Source organism: Somniosus microcephalus, chromosome 6 (genome assembly GCF_052327205.1).
Source record: "Somniosus microcephalus isolate GS21.2 chromosome 6, FLI_Smic_1.0, whole genome shotgun sequence".
NCBI lineage: Eukaryota > Metazoa > Chordata > Chondrichthyes > Squaliformes > Somniosidae > Somniosus > Somniosus microcephalus.
In genome coordinates, this window is record NC_140992.1 from 251,820,438 (window position 1) to 251,841,194 (window position 20,757).

The 20,757-nt window shown below is 45.2% G+C and overlaps 1 protein-coding gene across 1 annotated transcript in view; it reads left to right on the forward strand.

Moving 5' to 3' along the window:
* Positions 1-20,757, forward strand: part of plcg2 (phospholipase C, gamma 2) — a 204,209-nt gene that overhangs the window by 144,380 nt on the left and 39,072 nt on the right. Inside the window, exons 17-21 of the mRNA XM_085991754.1 lie at positions 4,632-4,832; positions 6,481-6,600; positions 6,704-6,884; positions 8,817-8,882; positions 19,838-19,941. Coding sequence (XP_085847880.1) covers positions 4,632-4,832; positions 6,481-6,600; positions 6,704-6,884; positions 8,817-8,882; positions 19,838-19,941 — 672 coding nt within the window. The remainder of the gene's footprint in view (positions 1-4,631; positions 4,833-6,480; positions 6,601-6,703; positions 6,885-8,816; positions 8,883-19,837; positions 19,942-20,757) is intronic.

Below are 20,757 nucleotides of genomic sequence, written 5' to 3' on the forward strand. Positions count from 1 at the left end.
GCCAATATTTATCCCTCAATCAACATCACTAAAAACAGATTATATGGTCATTATCACATTGCTGTTTGTGGGAACTTGCTGTGCGCAAATTTGCTGCCGCGTTTCCCACATTACAACAGTGACTGCACTTCAAAAAGTACTTCATTGGCTGTAAAGCATTTTGGGAATTCCGGTGGTCGTGTGGACATTAGTTGAAGAGAGCATCAAGCTTAACTGTGATGCCCTTCATGGTGAAAAGCCTGCCGACTTTCACTGTCCAGGGACATGAAGTACCAAAGGGTTGTCAGCAGGCATCCGCAACTTCTGAGGGGTAGGAAGAGAGAGAAAATGTATGAAGAATGATACACTAGGCTTGGAAAAAGTTAATCCCCTGATCAGAGTTCATGTTGTAGACTTCGGTGTACTTGTAGCTTAAAACAAATCAGACTCCGACAGCCCAGTTGCACTGTTCCTACATTACAATAGCGCCGACACTTCAGGAAAAGTGCTTTGTTGGCTGTAAAGTGCTTTGGGACGTCCTGAGGTAGTGAAAGGCGCTATATAAATGCAAGTTCTTTCTATCTTTATCAATGCACTGTACCACACAGCTGCAGTCTCCGGATTTTACCATGATTCCCTATATGGTGAGTCCTAGGTTTCGGGTGGGCTTTTGGAGATGCTGAACAGAGCCTACACCATGCCACAAAGATGGGGGACAATGGATTGGATTTTCATGGGGTAGGCAGGGGGTGGGGGGTGGGGGCGGCTCCGATGCGGGCGGGAAGCCAGGTTTCGCAAAGGCCCTGCCAACTTTAACGGCAGGGCCTGATTTGCATCTGAAGCTTCTGTTTCCCCACCCGCAGCCAGCCAGATGGAAACACTGGCTGCAGGCGGGTAGGCCTGCGGCACTAGGCCGCACAGAATGGGGAGGGATCGGGTGGGGACTGGTGCTGGCCTCCGGAGGATCAGTGGAAGGGAAAGCAAGAGATCGGGGCCATTAAGGGATTGGTGGGGTGGAGGCAAGTAAGAGATCGGGGCCGTCGAGGGATTTGGGCGGGTGGAGGGGGGGGGGGGGGGAACATAAGAACATAAGCAGGAGTAGGCCATACGGCCCCTCGGGCCTGCTCCGCCATTCAATAGGATCATGGCTGATCTGAATCTAGACTCGCGTCCACTTCCCTGCCCTCTCCCCCGTAACCCCTAATTCCCTTATCTGCTAGGAAACTGTCTATCTCCATTTTAAATTTATTTAATGTTGCAGCTTCCGCAGCTCTCTGGGGTAGCAAATTCCATAGATTCACCACCCTCTGAGTGAAGAAGTTTCTCCTCATCTCAGTTTTGAAAGGGCAGCCCCTTATTCTTAGATTATGCCCCCTAGTTCTAGTCTCACCCATCAGTGGAAACATCCTCACCACATCCACCCGATCAAGCCCCCTCACAATCTTATATGTTTCGATAAGATCGCCTCTCATTCTTCTGAACTCCAATGAGTAGAGTCCCAACCTACTCAACCTTTCCTCATACGTCAACCCCCTCATCTCTGAAATCAACCGAGTGAACCTTCTCTGAACCGCCTTGAGAGCAAGTATATCTTTTCTTAAATATGGAAACCAAAACTGCACGCAGTATTCCAGGTGTGGCCTCACCAATACCCTGTATAACTGCAGCAAGACTTCCCTGTTTTTATACTCCATCCCCCTCACAATAAAAGCCAAGATTCCATTGGCCTTCCTGATCACCTGCATACTAACTTTGTGTTTCATGCACCAGGACCCCCAGATCCCTTTGTATTGTAGCACTTTGCAGTTTCTCCACCTTTAAAATAATAACTTGCTCTTTGATTTTTTCTGCCAAAGTGCATAACCTCACACTTTCCAACATTATATTGCATCTGCCAAATCTCTGTCCACTCACTTAACCTGTCTATGTCCTTTTGCAGGTTTTTTATGTCCTCCTCACTCACTGCTTTCCCTCCCATCTTTGTATCGTCGGCAAACTTGGATATGTTGCACTCGGTCCCTTCCTCCAAATCGTTAATATAGATTGTAAAGAGTTGGGGTCCCAGCACTGACCCCTGCGGAACACCACTAGTTACTGATTGCCAGCCCGAGAATGAACCATTTATCCCAACTCTTTGTTTTCTGTTAGATAGCCAATCTTCCACCCATGCCAGTATATTACCCCCAATCCCGTGATTTCTTATCTTGATCAGTAATCTTTTGTGTGGAACCTTGTCGAATGCCTTTTGGAAGTCCAAATACACTACATCCACTGGTTCCCCTTTATCCACCCTGTATGTTACATCCTCAAAGAATTCGAGCAAATTTGTCAAACATGACTTCCCCTTCATAAAATGCTCTGTTACTGTTTCCTTAATAATGGGCTCCAACATTTTGCCAACCACAGATGTTAGGCTAACTGGTCTATAGTTTCCAGCTTTTTGTCTACTTCCCTTCTTAAATAAGGGTGTTACATTAGCAGTTTTCCAATCTGCCGGGACCTTTCCTGAGTCCAGGAAGTTCTGGAAAATAATCACCAATGCATCCACAATCCCTACCGCCACTTCCCTCAAGACCCTAGGATGTAGGCCATCCGGTCCGGGGGATTTATTTGCCTTAAGTCCCATTATTTTACTGAGTACCATCTCCTTAGTGATTTTAATCGGGTTTAGCTCCTCCCCCCCCCCCCATTGCCCCCTGTTTGTCCAGTGTTGGGATATTTTTTAGTGTCCTCTACTGTAAAGACTGATACAAAATATTTGTTCAGCATCTTTGCCATCTCCATGTTCCCCACCACTAGTTTCCCGGTCCCATCCTCTAAGGGACCAACGTTCACTTTAGCCACCCTTTTTATTTTTATATAGCTGTCGAAACTCTTGCTATCTGTTTTTATATTTTTTGCTAGTTTACTTTCATAGTCTATCTTCCCTTTCTTAATTAATCTTTTAGTTATTGTTTGCTGGCTTTTAAATGCTTCCCAATCTTCTATCCTCCCACTAGATTTGGCTACTTTATATGCCCTTGTTTTCAGTTGGATACTATCCTTTATTACTTTACTAAGCCACGGATGGCTGTCTTTTCTTTATTCCCCTTTTTCCTCAGTGGAATATATTTATCTTGAAAGATGTTAAATATCTCCTTGAATGTAGACCACTGCTCTTGTACCGTCTTACACTTTAATCTGTTTTCCCAGTCCACTTTAGTCAATTCTACTCTCATACCTTCATAGTCTCCTTTATTTAAGCTCAGTACGCTGGTTTGAGATCCAACTCTCTCATCCTCAAACTGAATTTGGAATTCAACCATATTATGGTCACTCATTCCAAGGGGATCCTTTACTAGGACATTTTTTATTAATCCTGTCTCATTACACAGGACCAGATCTAAGATTGCCTGCCCCCGGTTGGTTCAGTTACATACTGCTCAAGGAACCCGTCCCTAATACACACTATGAACTCTTCCTCAAGGCTGCCATGCCCAATTTGATTAGTCCAGTCAATATGAAAGTTAAAATCCCCCATGATTATAGCTGTTCCCTTATTACAAGCCCCAACTATTTCCTGATTTGTACTCCGACCAACAGAGTTGCAACTGTTAGGAGGCCCATAGACTACGCCCACTAGTGACTTTTTCCCCTTATTATTCCTTATCTCCACCCAAACTATTTCACTATCCTGATCCTTTGACCCAATATCATTTCTGACCATTGCAGTGGTTCCATCCTTGATTAACACAGCAACCCCACCTCCCTTTCCTTCCTGTCTGTCCTTCCTAATTGTCAAATACCCTTGTATGTTTAGTTCCCAGTCATGATTATCTTGCAGCCATGTTTCCGTAATGGCCACCAGATCATACCCATGTGTAGTTATTTGTACCGTCAACTCGTCCATTTTGTTACGAATGCTGCGTGCATTCAGATAAAGAACTTTCAAACAAGTAAGAGATCGGGGCCGTCGAGGGACCTGGTTGGGTGGGAGCCAAGAGATCGGGCTGGCCTCCGGATCATCAGTGGGGTTCCGGGAAGGCAATCGGAGGCACCATGAGGGAGTCTCCGATCACAGGGCGTGGGCTAGGTAGGGCCCCTGGATCCAGGAGGTAAGTGTAAAGGCACTTACCTCCTCGTTGCAGCAGTCCCCACCTTGCTCTAACTGCCGAGTTTTACAAAGTGTGTAGAACCCGACCAGATGCAGTTTAAAAACAAAATGGAGGTTAAAGAAGTGGCTTCCAGCCTCATTATAATATTGAAATTGACCTCCCACCTCCTGGCAGCCGGTTGACTGCCCACTCTCGACCCGTCCCCCCCTCCGTTAAAACCAGAAGTGGGCAAGTTGGAGATGGGTTCAGGTCGGGAATCTGATTTTTAACAATTTAACTGCCCCCACGCTCCAAACCCACCCCTTTTTTAGATTAAAATTCCTCCCTGATGAGCGGACAAGTCACTTCAGGCTACTCGTGTACCCCCTAGTGGCTGATAACAGCACAGCGTTCGAGGTGGTAACTTGGCCACCCCCTCATTCATTAAATAAGGCACGGGGGCTTTAAAAGATGGGGGAAAAGTAATGTTCAAAAATAAAATAGCACTATGACCAGATTGAATGAAAAATAAGAACACTCATTCTGAATCTCTTTTTTTTTTTGCATTTTTCCAACCAGGAGAAACGGAAGAGTTCAGCACTGCCGTATTCGCTCCTACACAGATGGAGAAAGCACTAAATATTTCCTGACTGAGAATTTGACTTTCAGCAATGTCTATGATCTAGTTCAACACTATCAGAATGCGCCTTTACGATGCAGCGAATTTGAATTACGTTTAACTGAAGCAGTACCTAGCCCAAATCCTCATGAATCTCAAGAGTACGTACTCCAACAGAAAACTTGAGCAGTCAATTTAAGCATCTCGAGAACAGAGAAAAGCATAATGATTAGTGGAAGTACATTGGAAGTATTTCACATTTCATTGTTTAGTTATTTTCTAATAGCATTGGATGCAGCTTAAGGGCAAACTGCCACCATAAAATACCTGGTGCGACTGATTCCTGAGCTACTGTTTAGATGTTGTCAACCTTGAGGGACAGGCTGGTATTGTCAACGTCGGTCTTTGTCTTTAACCCCAGCTACTTTTTAAATCCTATAAACTAAAAAGAGAAAACCACGTTTTCTTCACATAGCCATCTTGTGGTCTCTGTGAGGTGAGATTACAAATTTAGTGCCAAGTTTGGGGCAGTTTTGTTCTACAGCCTCGTGAGGAACTAGATTTAGGCTCTGGGTCCTTTGAGTAATTCCTGATAATACTATTATACCAGCAGACACAGGAGATTTTCATCTCGTCAGTCTAGGCGGGACTTGAACCTAAGATGGCCACTTTGACCAGTCCAAAACTGATGTGCACAACCATTTTAAAAAACACATGTATATAATGGGCCTAATTATACATGCACAAAATCACGTGCGCAATAGATTCAATAGCACATGTGAAAAGGGTTCTGTTGTGTATGCATAAGTGACTTTTTTATAATGCAGGAGTCAAACATTCTGGGCTCGAATTTCCAAGCCGCGTGGAGGCGGGTTTGGAGGCGGGAGTGGGGAGAAAATTGCAGAATCGGGGGGTGGGGGGCACGAACCCTTCCCGCCCCCATGCCTGTTTCCCAGGAGGCGGGTACCCGACCTGTGCTGGGAGCTGCCTCCCCGAGGCGGGAAGGGGATTAGTGCCAATTAACTGCCTGTTAACAGGTAGTTAACAGGCAATTTTTGGCCTAATCCCTATTTTTAGCCCTGAAGTGTGGGCTGCCCAACGGCTCCAAACCACGCCAAGTTAGCAAGGCGGACCGTCGGGCTGAAGGGCTCGGAGGGTTCGAGATGTCCGGTGTTCAGGTGACTGGGTGCATGAGTGCAGAGGTAAGTGTGTTTGGTGTGTGTACCTTTACTTACTAATGCAGGCTTCCTTCAGGTCTCTGGAGTCCCTCATCTCACCGGCACAGAAAGCAGAATGGCCGTGAGCTGTCAAAAGCTGCAGCTTTCTGTTCTGGAGAGATTTCTAACTGAGTCTGTGGAGAAGGACTCCAGTTAGAAGTCAGATTGTCAGTGTTTGACAGCTTCACAGAGCTGTCAAACGCTGATATTTCATCTGTCAAAAGCTCTTGACATGAAATGTCAATCCCTGACGTCACCTGTAACCGGGTGTCCCTTAATTGGCCTGCTGAGCCCGCTGGGTGGGCTCAACAAGGTCAATCAAGGGAAAATCGCGTGGGTTGGCCACAAATCGATGGAGGCGGGACTACAACCCAAAAAGTGGGAGTCCCGCCTTCATCACGTCCCCATTGACAAAATCCAGCCCTCTGTTTGATTTTCGTACCTTAAAATTAGCAGTTCCAAAACTGACTGGTTGAAGATCATACGATTGGTCAATCTATTTCAGTGCAGATCCCAGAGATAAAAGACCAGTTTTCGAATGCACAGCATCAGTCAGGCTCGAAAATGGAACAGTTTTTTTTGTCATTTTCAGATGGTACTATAAAAATCTAAGTCGAGGAGAAGCTGAGGACATGCTCATGAGGATACCCAGAGATGGCGCCTTCTTGGTTCGAAAGCGAGACGAGCCCAATTCATATGCCATTACCTTCAAGTAAGACGACAAACCATTACTGAAAATAATTTAAAATAAATGTATACATGGAGTGTGAAGAGAATCTATAACTACACCATTTTACAATTGTGACCTTCCCCAGGGCTGAAAGCAAGGTTAAGCACTGCCGCATTAACTATGAAGAAGGAAAGTACATACTGGGGACCTCAGCAGAGTTTGACAGCCTGGTGGAGCTTATTAGTTATCATAGAAAACACACATTATATAGAAAAATGAAACTGCGCTACCCAGTCACGGAAAAGATGCTCGAGCGTTACAGTGCGGTAGGTATTGCCTTCATTTTTTTTTCCCCGTAACTTAAAAATTCTATTTTTTTCCCACTTTTATGGTACATTATTGCTGATATTCTTCCTGCTTCAGGCAGGAAGATGGAAAAGCCAGGTCCTAAACCCTATGGTTTACTGGCTGCCTTTAGTGCCTGTCCATGATCAGCCAAGATGAGGGAGTGTCCCGATCCTCAGTTTGCCTTTCTCTCCCAAGAAGGTACATCTGTGACGTGCTCCCTTTAGTAACCTGGTTCAACTTCGAGAAAACACTCAACCAATGGAGATAAGAGATTCAGAAAGTTGAGTTTGGAATTCTGTCCTACTTTAAACATACAGGGGAAATTTTAACCCCCCAAAAAAGGGTGGGTTGGGACCGTGTGGGAAGTTGGGTGGGGATAGCCAACCCGCTACCAGGAGGCGGGTCGTTCATTTAAATATTATAATGAGGCTGCCGTGCCTCCGATTTAACCAGTATTTTAAATTTAACTGTAGCTGGTCAGGTTTTGCAGGCCTTGTGAAACCCCCCAGCTAAAGTAAGGGCGAGCACTGCTGGACCCAGGAGGCCGTGCTCCACCGGCCACAAACATCCGATGTTTGCACAGATCAGCAGCACGGGGAGCTCTGCTGAACTAAACAAAGTGGATCCGAGGGCAATCGCTGCAGGCAGCAGGCATTTACTTTTGCTGCTGGTAGTAGTTTGCCTCCTGAGTAAGGGAATAAATGGAGTTTTAAAGTAGGCTGTCTCATTTATATTCCAAAAGCAGGGTAGAGCCTGGGGGAGGAGACAAACATCCCCTTCTCTGCTCCGATGAATCAGTGCTGAAGTCTGGGCTGTATTCACAGCAGAGCTGAAATGTGAAAGGACATGAGAGGCAAGCATACAAAATGACTTTTACGGGTGCTTTTATTTGCCTAGCTGTTTACCTCTTGTCGAGGGAGAGTATCATTCTCCCCTTTTACTTTTAAATCGGGTGCCAGTCATCCTGGTCTCTGCTGTGGAGGAGCCTGTTCCTCCAGCAGAGGAAGTGTGGGGAACCTACATTAATCTCACTGAAACCAGCTTCCTCAACTGGATCTACTAGAACCACCCCGTTCTGCTCCTCCAACCCCTGATCTGCTCCGGACCCACCCTCCCCTCCCACCCTCTTCTGTTCCTCCGGCCCTCCCCGTGCTCCTCTGCCTCCACCCTGCAGCCCCCCCGCCCCAATCCCTCCTCCCTCCCTCCTGCGGCCTATTGCCACAGGCCTACCCGCCCGCAGCCAGCCAGCCTCTCGATCTGGCTGGCTGCGGGTGGGAAACAGATGTTCCCCATGCAAATCAGGCTCTGCCATTAAATTTGGCAGGGCCTGCGGGAAACCCGTTCTCCCTGGTTTTCCGACCGCTTCCGAGCCCCCTTGCTCCCAACCCACCAAACTATTAAATTCTAGCCATAGTAACTGGATGACTTCATTTTATTTATTCTTTGCAATTGAGCCTTGGCATTTTGTAATTGCCTTCTGCCTGGTGAATCATTTTAGATTATCTCAAGATTGCTCTTGAATTAACTGTACCCCAGAACTCACTTGTAAGATTGGGACCTGCACCTTTGCTGCTTAATTCCATTGTACACCTACAGCAAGGTACCATTGTGAACTAGTCTCCAGCATATATGGCTGTGCTCTGCCACTGATAGCCAATGGCATTTTCACTGGCAGGTACAGGTTAGCCTAACATCCTGATGTAGATCCAGACTGTGTTTTCCTTCAGCTATTTCAAAAGGAAGGGAAAATCATGGCATGATTTTGGACTCGGGCCAAAATATTAGCCTTCAGTGGGGTTTGAAAGAGTATCAAGTTGATGTAAAAGGAAGGCCTCACCAGAGTGCCCCTGAAACTATGTACTGAACAATCTGCTATATTCTGTATAATGAAAATCTTGGTCTGCTTTCAGGACAAAGACTATGGCAGTCTCTATGGTATAAATTATGTGGACCCAAATGAACTGGCACCTTCTCAGGTAGGATTCTGACATAGACTTGTCTTGTGCTTAATATAGTATTAAATAAATCTCTTTGTAGCAGGCAGGAATAGGAGATTCAAAGTAAAAACCTAGTTCTAGGTTTCTAACCTCTGTCCAGAACCTGAAATGAGTGATAGTACAGATCTTTGGAGCCCTCCTGGCCCAGGATCCTTCTCTCGTTGCCATCTCCTTTAACACTGGTAAATGTTAGTCGAACATTGAGGGGGCTGTGAAAAGTGCTTTATGAATAAATCATTAGATTCAAAGATGATTTCATAACTGCTGGTAGTTCTCCTATAGTACACTGCCATCTGCTTGCATTGCAACCATTTAGTTCTAGTCAACATAACATTGGCTGCCAGAACCCAAAATAAGTCATCAAGAGGTTGATGTATTATGTGAAATACTCAAGGGAGAACTCCTTTACTAAATTGCTATTATCATTATTCTGCTCAAATGCTGCATCACCATGTACAGTGGGTCCTCCGAATCTGACTTTAAGAAACTTTTGCTGAACTTTCCGTTGAAGGATTTTCCTCCAGTAATTGGTGTGAATGCAGGGAGATTCCAGTCTATGATGCGAGACCCTCTGATTCTACCCTCTGCAGTTGCCAACTCCTAGAAGATTAATTGGGTACCAAACAGGAACGATGCATTTTCCTCCAAAGATGTCCTTGTGTTACAAACTCCAAGAGAAAACACTGAAATAAAAAAAAAGAAACTATATGGAGCTTTCTTCGTTGATCAAGTTAGCAATACCTGCAATGAAAAGGAGCTGGTCCTTGGCGCGCCAACTAAAACCAGTTCTGCTGAGAGTCCACCCATGAAACATTAACTCAACTGTTCTCTGCACAAATGCTGCCTGACCTGCTGATTGTTGGCAGCGTTTTCTGTTTTTGCTTCAACTAAAACCAATCTCCAGCACAGATTCCTTTTCGGAACGATTCGTTTAATTGCCAGTCAGAAGGATTTAAAAAAAAAAAAAAAAAAAATGTTTTTTAAAGACTGTAACCACAGAGTGAAAGTTTTTATTAAAGCCAGTAATTATTTCTGAGGTAGAAGAGCATTGCTCACTGTGTCAAAAGGTAGTACTGTATTACATTGAGACAATGGTCCCTATTGCCTGGCCCTTTGCAAGCAGCTATTTAGACAGAGTAAAAGACTGACACTGCCATCCATCAAAAATATGCTCAACCACAGGTCATCCATCATGCCTCCCAGCTGTCCAGTTTTTCTGATTCGATCTGTATTTTCATTCTGTTTTAATAGACTTGCACTGTATTGAGAGTGTGAATGTAGAATATTTGAACAGTATTGACTGAAAATGTAAACAGTGTCACATGATTTGGAGAATTAGGAATCAGGGCAGTAATTACTCTTCATTTATGGCCTGTGATAATGTTCCATTCTTTTGACACAAATCCGCTTGTAAATGGCAGACTAATTTTGAACAGTGAGGGAAATGCAGTTTGATTTGAAGCAGTTATTAACTGTCAGTATTTAAATAATCAACATGAAGAAGTGAGGAGGTTGATAGGGGTTTAAATTAATTTATTGTCGTGGTAAAATTAATTAAAATGGCAGTTACTAGAAATTAAATTCTGGAGCAAGACCACATTTGATTTATTAGCGAGTAAATTCCACAATGGAAAATTATAATACTAACGTCATTAACTGATGATGTAGTGTAGTGCTGTCCAAACTTTTTTGTCATAATGGGCTACCTAGTTGTATACCATGGAGCCCACAGACTGCATCAAAGGCACGGCATTCATTGTCAAGGTAGCGGTGTTTTTAGCTGTTGCTGCTCTATTGCTGTTTCCAGTTATATTTTATATATCATTGCATTCAGCTGCTTAAAATTGGTAGCACTGGGAGTTTGGAAAGGTCTGTTCTCAGCACTCCCTCCTCATTGCTGGGTTTAAGATCTATCGGTGCTGTAAGAGGATGAGCCAGTGGGACTTAAAGGTATGGATTGCGAGGGCTCGCGAGCCACATACAGGCTGAACACCCCTGATAGAGTTATTAATGATATCATAATTTTAATAAATCCAAATCTGTTAGACCAAGGTGATGCAAGATTTTTAGATAAAAACTCTAAGGATAGGTACTGCAAATGGTATCCAAGCAAGCTATTTTTGTGTCAGTTTTTTTAATTAAGGAGACATATCCCCATGTTCAGGGCTCCAGAGTGGAACCCTGGGGCTGGATTTTGCCAGCCCTGGTGAGGCGGGTTTGGAGGCGGGACTGCCAGGAAAATGGCAGAATCTGGGGGCGGGTACCCATCCCGCCCCCAACCCACCTACGTGCCATCTTCCCAGGAGGCGGGTAGCCGACCCGCGCCGGGTCCCATCTCCTGGAGGCGGGAAGGGGATTACATCCACTTAACTGCCTATTAACAGGTAGTTAACAGGATTATCCCCATTTTTCCAGCAGAGGCGCGGGCTTCCCGACGTCGGGAAACCCCGCCAAGGTCACCGAGGCGAGCAGTGGGTCTGCGGGGATCGGAGGGGTGCAAAAGTGTGCTGTGAAGGTAAGTGATGGGTGCAAGTGTGGAGAGGTAAGTATGTGAGGTGAGTGAAAAGTGATAGAAAATGTTTACTTACCTTTGTTTTTTCCTGCAGGCTTCAACCATTGGGGAACCGGAGATGCCTCATCTCAACGGCAGAGATGACAGATGACTGCTGCATTCTCCGATACAACAGCCATCTGCTTTCTGCTCACAAGTGGTTTGGTGAGCCTTGATTACAAGAACTCATCAAACAACAGAGAATGTCAGCTTCACAGAGCTGTCAAACGATGACAATTCATCTGTCAAAAATTTTTGACAGATGAAACTTCACATGCTGACCTTCTCTGTAACCAGCTTCCCCTTAATTGGCCTGCTAAGCCCGCTGGGCGGGCTTAACCAGGTCAATCAAGGGAAAATAGCGTGGGTTAGCCACAAGTCAATGGAGGCAGGACTAAAATCCGACAAGCAGCAGTCCTGCCTCCAACGCGCCCCCATTGGCAAAGTCATCCCCCGGTAGTTCCTTCATTTTCTCAATAAAACAGTGGAGTTGACATTTTTCAATGGTGCAAGCCAAGGGCACATCCATTTCCTTTTGATTGATGCAAATGTCAGTCCGATTTAAGACCAGTTCTAAAACATTTTTTTTTGCCTTCGTCTCGGTTTAGTTTTTCCTAAACCATAGTAAGAGATGTTGGAAATAGAGAACTTGCAACAGCTTTGACCAAACACACTGACACACCAACTATAGGAATCGGATATCCGTGCAGCCATCTTCGAATAATGCCATGGGATCTTTTACGTCCATCTGAGCGAGCAGACAGGACCTCCGTTTAACTTCACATCCGACAGACAACACCTCTAGCAGTACAGTACCTGAATTGTCAGCCTGGACTATGTGCTGAAGTCCTAGAGTGGGGCTTGAACCCACTAACTTCTGACTCCGAGGCGAGAGTGCTACCACTGAGCCAAGGTTCCAGTAATGTACTATAAAGAGCATTAATTGCTCTCCTGGCAACCTCCTCAATTCATCCTGCATCATCTCCGGTACATATTTGCATGTGTGCTGTGCTAAGTAATTGAGTATAGAACTGCAGTTTCATCTTTCAATTAGTTGGCTATTGTTAATTTCAGGCCAGTACACACATGTCTACATTATAGCTTCACTGTTTTTCACCTAACATTTCTTGAAGGGAAGAGAATTTCTTGTTTCTAACATGTTTTTCAGAGTTCAGAAATGTTCTGTTCTTGTGTTTAGTTTAAGAGTACAAAATTCTCATTGACAGTTATGGTCTAAAAGCAAAGGAGACCTAATTAAGTAAAGTTTAATCAGTGATGTGTACCATTCTGGTTCCAAGAAAGAACTGGTTTAAGCTGGGTGTCCTGAACGCTTCGTGGTAAAGTCACCGTTTATGAGCCGTTCAGAGCAAGTAAATCTCAAGTCTGATCCCTGTTGGGTAGCTGATCTTGGCCAAAGCAGCTGTAGTGGTACAGCAACTTGTCTGGATTGGGGAAGAGAAAATCAGCCAGGGTTCCTGTTTCTAATCACTATACAGCAAGCCCTGTTGAACTTGTGCACACGTGAAGGCCAGGATCGAACAGCTGTGGTCTTCTCCAAAACTGAACAGCCTGTTCATGTTCACTCCAAGCCTCAAAAATAAATAATGGCCATTTGGACAAGGTATCAAAAGGTAGCCATTGCTATGGAACTGCAATCTCATGGAAGGAGAGGAAGAAGTGGAAAAATTGGAGAAAGTAATTGAAGAGGAATAGAAAGAAATAATTTAAACTTGAGCGGTACAGAATCAACATTAGTGAGGTTTGGGATAATGTTCCAATGATCAAACTAGACATTTGGGCATTTGACATTTGGAGGATATTTGATCATTTGCATTTTCCTAGACCAGAAATAAGATGTGGTTAATGTTCTACAAAGTGTTGAAAAATAAGTCTTCAGACCTCCTGATCTATTGGTACAAGTGACAATAGTTAGAGAAGAATGTTTGGTAATAGAAATAGAACTAGAACAGCCTTTGATTGCTATTAGCAAACATACATTTGACCTGTTATAAGTTAGGTTTAAGTCCATTATCCACAAAGAATAATAACTTCATATTATAAAACCAGATGTCAAAAAGATTTCCAGCTTACATAAAAATCACTGGTAAGATACAGTACGGCCTCAACTATTTACAATCTACATTAATTACTTGGATGAAGGGATCGAGTGTAATGTAGCCAAGTTTGTGGATGATACAAAGATGGGTGGGAAAGCAAGTTGTGCAGAGGACTCGAAGAATCTGCAAAGGGATATAGACAGGCTAAGTGAGTGGGCAAACATTTGGCAGATGGAGTATAATGTGGGAAAGTGCAAGGTGATCCACTTTGGCAGGAAAAATAAAAAAGCAAATTATTATTTAAATGGAGAGAGATTACAAAATGCTACAGTTCAGAGGGACCTGGGGGTCCTTGTGCATGAAACACAAAAAGTTAGCATGCAGGTACAGCAAGTAATCAAAAAGGCAAATGGAATGTTGGCCTTTATTGCAAGGGGGTTGGAGTATAAAAGCAGGGAAGTCCTGCTACAACTGTACAGGGTATTGGTGAGACCGCACCTTGAGTACTGCGTATTTATTGTCTCCTTATTTAAGGAAGGATATACTTGCATTGGAGGCAGTTCAGAGACGATTCACAGGTTAATTCCAGAGATGAGGGGGTTGACTTATGAAGAAAGGTTGAGCAGGTTGGGCCTATACTCATTGGAATTTAGAAGAATGAGAGGTGATCTTATTGAAACATATAAGATACTGAGGGGCACAACAAGGTAGATGTAGAGAGGATGTTTCCCCTCGTGGGGAAATCTAGAACTCTGGGCATAGTTTCAGAATAAAGGGTCGTCCTTTTAGAACTGAGATGAGGAGGAATTTCTTTTCTCAGAGGGTCGTAAATCTGTGGAATTCACTGCCCCAAAGAGCCGTGGAGGCTGGGTCATTAAATACATTTAAGGTGGAGATAGACAGATTTTTGCAAGATAAGGGAGTGAAGGATTATGGGGAGCGGGCAGGGAAGTGGCTCTGAGCCCAAGATCAGCCATGATCTTATTGAATGGCGGAGCAGGCTCGATAGGCCAAGTGGCCTATTCCTGCTCTTATTTCTTATGTTAGTTAGTGCACCCAGCCAAGTAATGTGATCGCACAAAGATGTGACGGAAAACCCAAAGGAGCCATCTTTAATAAAAACAGAAAATGTTGTCAACGTCCGAAAAGAGAAGAGATATATGCTAATATTTTGGGTAAAGATCTTTCATCAGTTCTGACAAAGGGGGATGGATTTTCTTTTGATTCACCACCTATTTTCAGGCACTTTTGGGTGCTAATAAAATTAAATGGCCTAGAAATTCGGTTGCGCCTCGTTTGGGGTGCCAAGCTCGCCTGGGCGCCGGAAGTTCTGCCCCGGAAGGAGCCGATTGCGCCAGCGTGATACTCAGTTTCAGCGCCCTAAACGGAAGCGGGGCGCTGCTCGAGGCGCCCCGCGTCCCTCTTGGGGCGCTGAAACTGAATATCGCAGCGCGCTGCAGCGCCACACGCTGCGGCACGGCGCGCTGCGGTACTGCAGGCCTTCCTCCCCTTAAAGGGGAGGGGCCTGCACCAGCGCGATCAGAGATCGCGAGTGCCGACAAAAGAGCCCGGCAACGAGGAGAGGTGCCGGGCTCTTGGGACACAGCCGGCATTGCCCGGGGGAGGGGCTCAGGAGGCCGGGGACGGCGGCGCGAGGAGGTGCTGGCAGGCGGCCAGCAAAAAAATGGCCGCGCCGCACCTCCCCTTAATTAGCACCACTACCGCCGCAGGTCGGCCCCCCTGAACCGGTCGCAATCCGTTACAGCGGGGGGCGCGACCCAATATCGCAATCGGGGCGGTAGCAGGGCGCTGCACACACCGATGACGTCATTGGCGGCGCAGTGCTACAGGCTAACGCCGCCATTAGCGCCCTGCTAAATTTCGCGGGGGGCGTGGCCAGTGGCGCTAAAGCCACTAAGTGCCCTCTTTGGGCGCTAACTGGTGGCGCAGCCCACCGAATTTCTAGGCCAATGGGTCGGTAATGGCTACTACCTCAACTCCACTGGTAAACAAATTGCATCAGAATTCTCCTGCCGAAGGAACACCATCCCCTTTAATGCCCGAAGCCCGTCCCACCGCACTTAAATATAGCTGACCCGCCCAGTCTACAGTCCCTAATTATTATGGTCACTATATAAGTGGTGGTATGAACAGCACAGTGGTATTCCTGAGGGTAGACACTGCATTGAGGAGTCGATTTTGTCTGCTGGAGTTGTAGGTTTGTCGGGCAGCAACTCACCATTGCATTTCAAAGGTGACTGATGCTGTCTTTGGGAGGGCAGTGTGCATCATATCCTTTCCAAAGGAACCTGTGAAACAAAGAGCGAAAGCTATCCTATTCAGCAGACTGGCTGGGTTCCCACGGGTACAAAGCGCAATTGACAGAATGCAAGGAATCAGAGCTGTTTCCTGCAGTCATGCCTCATGGCTCCTGCAGACAGAGGGAACAACAGATATAATGAGGCCCATGTCAGTACAAGATGTATAATAGTGCAGATTATACAGGCTCATTTCGGTGCCTAGATAAATCAAGTGGAGCCCTGCAATACAGCTGAACGAGAGTCTACAAAATCATTGTAGCATGCTGCATACTACATAATATCACAATGAAGAAAAGCATGATGCTGCTGGAAGCTTAAGAGGATGATAATACGGATGAGAGGGAAGGACCTCCATCTCCATAGCATGAGGAAGGGAAAGACATTGATCAGGACAGCCAGTAACCAATAGTCAGAGAAGGGAGGTCACAACTTTAAACCCAGTTTAAAAAAAAAAAAGTAATTTCTCACCTGCCTGCTTTCCCCACACCTCTCAAAGTCCCTCACTGTCAAAGACTTCTGTCTTGTTCCTTCATAATACAGAAGTTTATATTTCTCTGGTCATCAACCAACTCCCAAAAGTTCCAAACATACACAAAAATGAACTGAGAACTCTGGTCAAGCCATGTTTACTTTGCAGAACAGTGTTCACCAAAAGGCACCAAAAAATCCATCCACCCGATATAACTTCTTTGTCCCGTGTCTACTTTTTTGCCAGCTACGTTAATTGCTTGAGCTGCTAGTCTGCTACTTCTATGAGTTGCTCCCTGACTAAGACGAGGTTGAGCATTTGGTGGCCGGGATAGGTTCACCTGGCATCTTAGAGGCCTGAAGTGACTCTCCTTTCAGCCATTGGCAGATTACCACCCACGGTTACCATAGTGACCATTGTGTCGCCTTGTTTAATGTACCTTGGTTCCATTCTAGTTCCACTACATTTAATTGGACCATCTTGTTTAATTTGATACTTGAACATGCAATGCAAGTAAAATATTTAGCTTTTTTTGTACATCAAATCTCCTTGAATAAAGTGTAGGCAAAATTAATTCCTTAAACTAGTGCAAGAATAATCGTGCATGCCTCAGATTATAATTTGAATTCTTGATTACAACCAAAATGTTGTACCTGTTGTATCAAATTTGGCTTCTGCTAGACGGGAGGTTTGTCCTCCCTGAACCCGCCTAAGGACACCTGTGTTACAGTATTGATCCATTGACACTGAAGTCTATTGTATAATCCTAGTATATCTAAATCCATTATTCCGCTGATACGCTCTAAATACAAGATTCAGATATCTGCTGTGTTGATTTATCTCAAAACCTGGTCATATGAATGTAATGTAATAGCAGGACATGGTGAATTGCCTAGTGTGCAAAGAGGCTGTATGTAAATGCGTGTTATTAACGCTTCTGTGAGTCAGGGGAAGAGTTTGCTGGACTGGAAATGTCAGAAGACTGAAATATGTAGATTCCTAAACAATTTCCTTCTGTATTTCGAAGGCACTTGAGCGGAAGAAGCCCACAATAAAGGTAGACTGAGTGAAACAGAACTGTACAAGGATAAACTGTAACTCAAAATAGATTGAAGTGTTCCACGCAAATCAATACCTGACTGAAGATGGAATAGCTAAGTGTGAGGGCTGAATTTTGCCGGCACTCAGAGTGCGGATTCGGAGGCGGGTCCGCTGTCAAAATCGAAATAATTGACGGCGAGTTGGGAGCCCGCTCTGAACCCGCCTCCATGTAAGTTTCCAAAGTGTCGGGTTCTGCGATTTCAGAACAGACCCGACACCAAGCGGTGGGGGAGGCATTTAAGATAGTTAAATGCTTGTTAAACATTTGTTAACTACTATTTTGCCAGCCTATTTTTATTTTCCCACTTTTTTTAACGAGGTTCACATCGTTCGGAGATCACGTCAGGTAAGTAGGTTGGCTTCTCTATGTCTCCCCATTGCTGTGAATAGGCGACAGCTGCAGAAGTGGTATTAAAGCTACCATTTCACAGCTGTTCACTTTCCATGTCAGCAGCTTGAGCCTTCAGGACTTGGAAGACACTTTTGAGCTTTATGCAGTTTGGAAGTGTTTGGAGTAAACTCTCTATCCACTGTCACCTCCTTGGAGCAAGCTCTCTCACCATTGACAGATCACTTCTGTCATCTCAACTTCAGCTGCCATCTATTCCAGCAACATCGGTGCCCTTGAAAAAATCTCACTTTGGTCTTCTGAATCCCTCTACGATCAGCCCTAACACCAACATCACCAGGCACACCAACATCACCAACAACAAAACCAACCTTCTCTGCAATCACCTGATGCTGCACAGGGCATCAGCACCCGACAACATTGCTGCCCGGGAGGCCAGCGATGGCATCACCATGGCCAGATTTACTTCACTTGATGCTGTACACGCTGGCTGCCACATGATGCGCCAGGTTATCACCACCCCACACCAGCACCATAAAGCATTCTTGCAATGCCCAAGCCATTCCTTTCACACTCATCACCATTGTGGGGGGTACCGTTATGTCTCGCCATTCACTGCAACTCACTAAGACACTTCCAAAGGTGCACACAGATCTGTCCAAGAACGCAAAGTGTTGAAAATAAAGATTTCAATGTTTGATCACGCATTAACAGAAAATTTACATAAACGTTGCATAAAACACCCAAGTGCCTACCCTTGTGTATTGTTAGTTGGTATGCTTGCACTAGGATGAGGGTGAGCGTGAGGGGTGACTAGTGAGATGGGGAAGTGATAATGTAGATAGAGAGGGATGGGTGGAGGTGGAAAGTAAGTTGGTGTGAATAAGGATGTGTAGGAGTAGGGTAGGGAAGGCAGAGTGATGGGGTGTGATGAGTGGCACAGCAGGATGAGGTTGAGTGTTGCTTTGCAGTAACGTTTCATGATCATTGGAAGGTTTGCACCACTGCAGTCGGGTACTCCTGACAACATCCCTGCTTTTGCCCTCCTGTGCAATGTGCAACCAGGCTGCGTTGGTGTCCTGGGAAGGTTTCTTCCGCCTATGGGAAGGGAAGAGAACCTCCCTGCGTGCTGTGACTCCCTCCATAAGCATATGGAGGGCGTCATGAGAGAGCCTGGGTGCAGCCGTGCACCTCTGTGCAGTGCTTGTCAGTGTTTGCAGCACCTCAATGCTGTAGAACACTGACCGCACAACTGTCAAAATGAATGCGGCCATCGTCCCTTTAAGGAAACCGGCTGATGACACGTCATCAAATGACGTCATCAGACCCGCTTCCTTTTTAATTGCCCAGGAACCCCGCAGGGCGGGCTTAACGAGCCCTATTAATGGAAATCCTTTGTACAGCGCGGCTGCAGCCGGGAACGGGAACGGAACCCACCAACCACCTCTTTCGCCGCGATCCCGCCTCCGCTGGCGAAATCGCGGCCTAACTGTTGTTGAACTGAATTGTAGGTCTTGCTGAAAATCGCCCCTGGTTATTTGGACGATAATTTGCTGGGCCATTTCAAGTGTGTTTGGGACACACTCAACTATGTCTGGACAATTGATTCCTGGGTAAAAAATTGCACTTGCATTGTGTGTGAAAGCCATTGGGTCTGTAGTGATGCGTGAATTCAGGAGCAGATCACAGGCTAAGTAGATTAGCTGGAATTTGAGTTTTTTCCTAGTGAGGATGTCAGTAGCGTACTTACAGGCAATTCTAAATTAGATTGCAATGAAACGTGGCGTGGTGCAATTTAGCTAAAGGCCGTCATGTGTAACGTTAACTGCTTGCATTGTTAATGCTATCTATTGATATTTTGATCTTTTGTAGGTTGCTAAAATTTTAAATTTCTTGTTGCATTTAAATATATTGACAATACTTCCATAATCTGTCTAAAAAAAATCATATTTTAAGGGGAAGGTTTCCTCTGTTCACTTTTATAATTAAATGGTAAACTCAATTGTTTATACTCTACCAATAACAAATGCACTTTATTATAATTACATTGCTATGCAATGTTAACCATTTGTTTCTTAACCCACAGGGTTCAGTAAAAGCTTTGTATCAATACCAGAGTCAACAACCAGATGAACTGACTTTTCCTAGAGGTGCCATCATCCACAATGTCAAAAAACACGATCAAGGATGGTGAGAATTTTTTTTTCTTCAGCTAACATAGATAAGTTAATTATTTGACGAGGTTTTTTTAAAATCCAGTTACAGTTTAAGGAGTGATAATCAAGAAAGGATGGGTTTGGTGAGTTAGGAAGGCTTGCTTATGGATGGCACACTGACGGAAGAGGCGTTTGTAGGTAGCAGGTGACACTGGATGGAAGAAGGCTTCAGAGGTTCAGAGTACTGTTCTAGAGCACCATGAGGGTAATGAATAAAGGAGTGCGACATATATAAAGACACTGCAAGAAGGGGTAGGGTGAGCAGGTAGCTTACCTTCGCTGCTCTGGTGAGGCCATTACACTTTTTCTGGCACTGCAAATCGGTTCTGGGTGTCAGGGAGCTGGCGCCCACTGCCACAGCCACCTCCCTCCACAGATGGTGCAACACATTTTTGATGAGTCTCCAACCCCCAACCCCAAGCAACCCATTCATCCTGTGCCGCATATCCGTCAGGAGGACATCCCAGTGAGAATCCCTGAAGCTTGTCACTCCTTTCTTTGATCTGGTTTCTGTCCTTCTTGCCCAGGTTGCCTGCTTCCTTTGGAGCTGCCACTTCCCCCTTAGGCAGCGGTTTTACATCCTGCTGTTATACCAGGTTTCCATTTCTCCCAGCTCCATTTTCTGCGTCCCCTCACCTTGCCAGCCATTCAGGGCACTTTTGGGGCCTAACTCTTGCCTATGCAGGTAGTTTTTGCCACACCCTCCACCCCTGATGTGTTTGCGATTTTGCAGGCCTGCACGCGTCTATATATTAAAATTGTCTGACCTGCAATTTAGAACAGAGTCTGG